General features: G+C 32.2%; 1 protein-coding gene across 1 annotated transcript; it reads right to left on the bottom strand.

The window, feature by feature from the left end:
* Positions 1-5,504: 5,504 nt before the first annotated feature.
* On the bottom strand, positions 5,505-5,828 carry LOC134268826 (actin, alpha skeletal muscle-like). The gene has a single exon (XM_062751070.1). The coding sequence runs from the start codon at positions 5,826-5,828 to the stop codon at positions 5,505-5,507; it is 324 nt and encodes a 107-aa protein (XP_062607054.1).
* Between the last annotated feature and the right edge of the window lie 1,774 nt (positions 5,829-7,602).

Below are 7,602 nucleotides of genomic sequence, written 5' to 3'. Positions count from 1 at the left end.
TCACGGTTGGATTACTGAATTCTTCAATCTTATTGGGATTTCGATAGAAAAAATCCCCTCAAGATGCCTCAAATACACGTCTTGTCGTAGTCGCTACCATGACGCTACAATACATTTCAATGGACATTTAAACGGGCAAAGGGGTTCGAAAAGGGAAATGAAAGAAAAATTTTAAAAATGTCATTCTATGGCATGAAATAAAAAATAATAGTATGTTCGGCTCTAGTAGGGGTCGAAAGGGGGAGGGGGTACATTACGAAGGGCGGTCGGGACAAAAAGGAGTTATGGTCTAAAATTAAATTGCAAGAACCCCAAAACGTAAAAGAAATCTTGTACTATATGCTGCGAAAATAACATTAATACGGCCTTAATACACAGGTATTATAGCCGTATCATAAATCCAGGCGGATGCCCGTTCGTAATTTGTCGGTTGATAAAGCTTCTTCTTACAAACATGTATCTTAAAAATCTTTATAAAATTTTCACGGGTGCAAGTGGACTGGACCCCCCCCCCCTTTAACGTCCCAGACCCAAAACATCTCAAAACAAAAGTGTAACAGACTTACTTAACAGAATTATAAGACGAACGAGCAGACCGAAATTAATATCCCCAACTTTCGGGGAGGGGGACAGGTCGGCACAAAAATGGAAGTTTAGTGAATTGTGTTTTTGACATAATTTAAGATATATATATAAGAGCAAGCTAGTTCAATATTAGCAAACCATCATAGGACCGATGCCCACCCCACCCCCTCACCCAACCCCTGGAATATATATAAATCCGGGTCCAAAGACATTTTTTTTGCTTTCTTTCATTTATAACATAAATTTTACAATTTACAACATACAAAATTGATACCTGCAGTTAAAAAGTCAGAGGTGATTTAAGATACTACGGGCACGATTTTTTTTTTGGATAAAAAGTGAATTCTATGTACTTTTTGGATTTTTCATATGAAATACATTGTACAATTTAAATATGTACTAGACGGTTAATTTATGAAATAAGACAAATATGAATATCTTGCGACACGGTATGTATATTGGGGATTGGGGTGGGGAAGTTGTTTGGTCTACAAGCACTTGTGATAAGCATATGTGTGCACATACTTTTGAAGGATGCCATGACAACTAAGTGACAACTACGTTTTCATATTATTCACACTTTTAAAAGTCCGGTATCTTTTTGTCGGTATTCTAGAATAATTTTTTTTCTGTTACAACAGGACGGTAAATATATATTTTTCCTTACAAATGAGGCGAGTTATAATTTCGGTTATAGTTAAACGTTTTTAAGTGTATATTGGACCTTCGGTCAAAATAACTCTGTGCGGTCAAAAGTATAAAGTGTATCTTCTAATTTTATATTTTGACGATTAATGTAATATCTTAGAAAACTTAGCTACTGTATACTTGTGCCACCTCAATAAAAAAAATCTTTCATTTTGGCTTCCCAAATAATTGTTTTGTTGTGACTCTAAAATAAAAAAGTTTGGTTGTGCCCCCCCCCCCCCCCCAACTGATATTGCTTGCTTCATGCCTGTTACATATTTCAAATAAAAGCAGCTCAAGATGATTAAGTTATGATCGCCATTTAATACATCATCTAAGAAGATACTGTGTACCATGAATGCTCGTTTATTTCTTTGAAGTGATATTTTAATAAATTTATAAAAGAATCTCTCTCTCTCTCTCTCTCTCTCTCTCTCTCTCTTTAGATCTCAATACAAGACACTTTATAAAGCGCACTACATATTTACTTGATTGCACGGATTTTTTTCTTCAACCTGTAAAAAGTAACCTTTCTCCATATGAACAAGGCGCACACTACGAGTAGTTTGTATACGTTTAATCACTGACGCATAACAAACGTGTTTCCTAATCCGTCTAAAGTGCTATGGTGTATTTTCTTCTATTTGTTCGCTTTTTAAAAATATTGTTAGTGATTACAAAAATTTTGACATGAATAATTTTCAAATATAAAGTTGTTAAAACACTATCCGTTCTAATTTACATATAAACTTATTTCTTCCGATTTTAAACTTTATATGGGTACAATCACTGGTCCCGAGAAAACTATCAAGATACGGGAAGTTAGGGCGAGTTACGTTCGTTCGTAAGATGTCGGTGTTTCTCTAGTAGCACTGAGTGCCGAGTATAGAGCAAGATTTGCAGCTCTCCACCGACAAGTCGTGGTCTTACTCCATATGATTGAAAAATTGTCGAGAGGTAATTTTACAATATACGATGAATCAATTATTCGTTCTAATTTCGATTTTTTTGCTCGCTTTTAATTCAACGATCTTGTCAGCAAATACAACCTATCACTAAGTAAAGTGCTAAGTGACGTTTCTCGTACTACTGAATTGTCGACGGATTATCCGTCCTTTTTTGGCAAGACAAACATTTCGAATAGATCATGTAGATCTAGTATAAAAATTTTTTAAATAGTTTTTAAAATAAAATTGACCAAAACGTCAATTTAACTTACAATGTATAAAATTCTTCCAACCATACTTACATGATACACGCAACGAAAGAAGAAAAATGATTATATACAATTATGGACTTCAGTGTAGGTCGATATGTGGCTATAAGGACTCATGACAATTGATATTGACCGAAGAACAAAAAGTGATGGCGACATCGCAGGCTCAGTCGCTATCAATGTATGTGTCTGAGGTCAAAATCAACTTGGCCATGAGTCCTTATAACCACATATTGACCGGTCACTGAAGTCACAATAGTTATATATAATCACTCAAAGTGAATGCACTAATAAAGTCCTAAATGAACAGACTCGGCTGTCATTACGTTACAATGGTTAAAACACACTTCTTATATTATGACGTCACATTCTACGTAACTTTGGTGAATCCAAACGGTGTGTCGTGCGATATCATTTTCCGCGGACGCGCTTTCGCGTCGACATCACAAAAGGAGGTGTATCACGTGACGTTTTTTCAGCCAATGAAAATTACGAAAGGAATCTTCTCGAATAATATTTTGTTATATTTGTTATATTTTCTAGTTTCATATTCTTACTGAAATAACCTTTCATTAAGATGAAATATATAAACGTACACAGTACATTCTCTTCTCACGTAAGGGATACCACTGCTTTAGAGTATGCCTTTACTCAGATGACTTAAAATCCCACTGACAAGAACAAAAGCCCACATATTGCACATTGTACACCTTTACTTCGTGTGTAAAATTTCAATTTCAAATTACTTGGTCAATGACCTACCTTTCATGCTAGTGGCCCCCGAGTATTTCGCGTGAAATACCTCAATTTTTCATACTATGACCAATTTTTCTTCACTCCGAAAATATTACAAGTAACAAAACTTTTTAAATAATGAAATATTATAGCAATGGAACAGCGTTGCTTCATATAAAGAAACGTTAGAGATTTGGCCATAAATTATATAATTTTTCAGTCCGAATTTCCTCTGTCATATTTATATTTTTTTTCCATTTTTAAATGAATATTACAAAATATGACTGATTAGAACTCTGAATTATTTATAGCCTCAGGTTACTTTTGTTGCCCTAATTCTCATGATATTAATATTATATGGGTTCAATTATCATATTATTAAAATATGTTGCCTGGAATGGTTTTTGTACATATTTTTGAATTTCTTTATTTCATAGCAATCAATTATTTGAAATAATTCATTGGCTTTAACTCATAAAATATTTGTAAAATGATGTCTAAAACTACATTGTTAACTTTACATTGTGATTAATATTGCAAGAAAAAAAAATTTCAACAAAAATGAAAAATTTGAAAATTTAGTCCGAATTTCCTCTGCATTACCATACATTGATTTTTGATGCCATATATTTTCTTCAAATAATAAAATATTTAATTTTAATCGATATTAAGCCAAAAAGTTATTTTATCCGTTTAGAAATTTTTTTTAAATAAACGTATAATACTTTACAAAATTTCCTCTCCGTTTTCTGAAACCTAAGTACATGTAAACGTCATCCTGAATACGTTAAATTTTCCTCGGGAAATTCTATTCTGCCTGCGTTTATTTAATTATTCACAACCAAACCCTTTGTCAAAGAAAAAAAAATTTATACAAATCTCTATTAATCTAACATTAAGAAAAGAAATTATACAAAAAACGAGGAAAACAGGTGAAACATTAACAGTTCTTTCAATCCAAGTTTTTTTTTATGCCGCTATATGAAATCTATTAAATTTTACACATTCAGATAGTGACGTTTTAAAAAAAAACAAAAACAAAAACAACAAATCAAAATCTTTGTTTTGATGCGTCATTTATGTTAACTTGTTAGTGCCGTGAAAAAAAACCGACACCCACCTTTTTTTTGGGGGGGGGGGGGGGGCTGTATTATTTAAATTGTTATACGTTTCGAAGATTAGCACATTTGTTTGGACGCCTCACAGGATTTACTCTATTTATGTTATATTTTATGCATAATTATATGTACTCAAAGAATTTCCTTAATTTATGTTATATTTTATGCATATTTATATGCACTCTGATATTATCACTGCATGTAAATTTTTAGTCAGTCTCAGGGGGGCCACGATTGTACGTTTCTCTTATATACATATTTTATCCTGTATTGTTTAATATTAGGTGATCCCCATTAATGATTTGTTATACATTTTACTTTAATTGTCAATTAAATGAAATAATCGACAAAACCGCATATCTGTGTTTGGTTATTTTTTACTGCACCATCAGGCTGATATTTCTTAAAGGAGGTACAAAAAGCCTTGTAATCTTCTGATTATTTAACATCATCAAACATGACCATATCCCCCTGGGTTAGTTTCTGAGCCTTTCCTTTTTGCTTTTACATTGAATTGTGCTACCTTTGTTCCCAAGAAGATAAATTGAAAAAAAGGAAATATAGTCCTATTCCAAATGAAAGCACACATCTCCACATGATTGCTAATAAGGATGATAAATTTCATGGTTGTTTTTGTTGTAAAAGTCGTTTTTCAGTGGTCTTTTATAATTCTAACAGTAAAGCATGTTGTAGCGACATTGTCGAATTCGTCTCTAAATGACTGAAGACTGACGCGGGATGACACTTTCCCGTCGCAATGAGACAAAACACCACACCAAATCAAATAATAAACACCAAGGAATGAACTTTTAAATTATTACGAGTACTCTATTATATCAAAAATATGAAAAGAAAGCACAAAAATCTTCAGTTAGGCTTTAGCGCGTTCATTTTCAATCATTAGAAGCTTACAACAATATAAGAGTAACAGTGACTGTGATGTCAAGTTTAGCGGAACGTTAAATGTCTATATTTTGGCGTCATAGATACAATCTTTCAAAAGTAAGGGGAAATCACATGTATTTCTAAAAGACTACTAAAAATACTAATAACATGTTTTTCTTTTTTCCCGTCTCTGGATATCACTGGAACAGCTGAGTTTATACACTTATAGTTATATGGAATGAATATATTCTGAACTGACCATCATCTGTGAAGAGCTCCTAGAAGCACTTTCTATACACAATGGAGGGACACGATTCGTCATATTCTTTCCTGCTGCTCCACATCTTTTTGGGGGTGGAAAGAGAGGCAAGGATAGAACCACCTATCCAGACGGAGTATTTCCTCGCAGATGGAGCAATAATCTTAATCTTCATTGTTGAAGGAGCTAAATCTTTAATTTCTTTCTGCATACGGTCGTTTATACTTGAGTACATTGTTGAACCGCCAGCTAATACTCTGTTGGCGTACACATCCTTAAGGATATCATTATCACATTTCATGATACTGTTGTATACCATTTCATGGATACCATCTGAATCCATTCCAAGGGAAGAGGGTTAAAACATGGCTTCTGTGCATCGGAATTGCTCCTTACGAATGAAACTCTGGAAGCTCGTAACTCTTCTCCAGAGATGAAGGACATCGGGTTACTGAAATAAACTCACTTATCCGAGATCAGGCTCGTATAAGTAGTCATATTTTGTCATAAAACGTTCTATACTTCAAAGGACTCCAGAAGAAATAAAAATTTTATAACTTTATGAAGCATATTGAATTTCTATAAAATATCAAAACATTCTGAGGACACCGTTTCTTGATCATAGTTGACAGAAAGTTCAGAACAGGAATATGTATCTTATTCACATAAACTTTTCCAGTCCATGGTATTTTTATTACAATGAAAGAGAATGTGTTACTGGATTTAGCATTTTTTTTTATATCTGTTGAACATTCACAACAAAAAACCAGAAAAAGAAGAATAAAATTCGCATTTATTTAAATTATGAATTAGTTTTCTTACCTGCTATTTGTTACTATTGGTATTTAGTTTTATCTCCAGTACAAAAATGCTACCACTACCTCGGTTAACCCTTTATATATTTAATATAAATATAGTGTAGGGTGATACTATACCATTTGAAACATTATATCCAAAATGAATTGATATCAGCAAAAATGAATATTTTGTTTGTACATTTACTAAACTGTATGAAAAATATAAATCGTTGAAATGTTAGAAAGATTTATTTTATTATTTGTTAGCCTTAAATATTATTTGAATATTCAAACATTTAAACCACTGTCATCTCTTTAACAACGACTTTCCTTATAAGATGGGATGGACTTTGTAACTGTTGCTTGTAGTATTAGTCTTCAAACTGATATTGATATTAGAGACATTTCATGGCATATTGAAAAGAAATTTTTAACCTAAAACGTGTTCTAAATATGAAAGTAACTAGTTATGGAAATGAAAATGTGGAATGGAAAGGCAATGTATGGGAAAACAAACTGTAGAAATATGTAACTGACTGCGTAGCGATATTAGTTCATTTAATTGTAAAGACCGTGTTAAAAATATCAAAAGAAAACATGTATGTAATGCTATCTATTTCAAATATGAATTTGCAGCATTTGTCTTTGCTTTTTAGGACAGATGATACAAACAAACTTTTGACATTTTTTTTATATCGGCTTGGGTCATAATTCAAATAATAAAATGAAGTTTTCACTGCATTGTTTTTATTTTTTTTTCAAAATTGGACAAAAATCGAATTTGCAGTGAAAATATTTTATAGAATAATAAGAATGGTTTCAGAATGGTAGAATTTTGAATATCACAAAAGGTTTGAAATTTCTTTAAATTCTAGAAATTAATTATTTGAATCATTTTCTTTGGTATTGGGTAAGAAAATATATACCAATCCAAGCATTTTTTTTGGTATCATTTGTCCTTATTAAATACAACTTGGAGGGTTTTTTAACTTTAAGAAAAAGAAATGTATGCATTCTCTTGAAAAAAAAAAAAGTCCCCTATTTTCAGATTAGATGTTAATTAACATTATAAATACCTTCTTTCGTGAACAATACTGTCGAGTCCTATCTTGAAAGCTTGGGCAAGAGGTTTGTTCGCAGTCTCTGAACACACGCAGTACCTTATTTTTGGGTGGAGTATGCATACAGATAAAATGCTACATACTATTATATTTTATTAATTCCAGTAATCATCATTTTTTTACGCAAATAAATCTCTAGAATACGTGTTTTATATATGTTGGCTGCACTTTGCAGCAACGTGTTGAAAAAAATAATACA

This window comes from Saccostrea cucullata, unplaced genomic scaffold (assembly GCF_032062105.1).
Source record: "Saccostrea cucullata isolate Sc308-1 unplaced genomic scaffold, CSIRO_AGI_Scuc_v1 ctg9458, whole genome shotgun sequence".
Classification (NCBI taxonomy): domain Eukaryota; kingdom Metazoa; phylum Mollusca; class Bivalvia; order Ostreida; family Ostreidae; genus Saccostrea; species Saccostrea cuccullata.
Note: the sequence above shows the minus strand (reverse complement) of the source record. Positions and strands in the feature narration are given on the sequence as shown.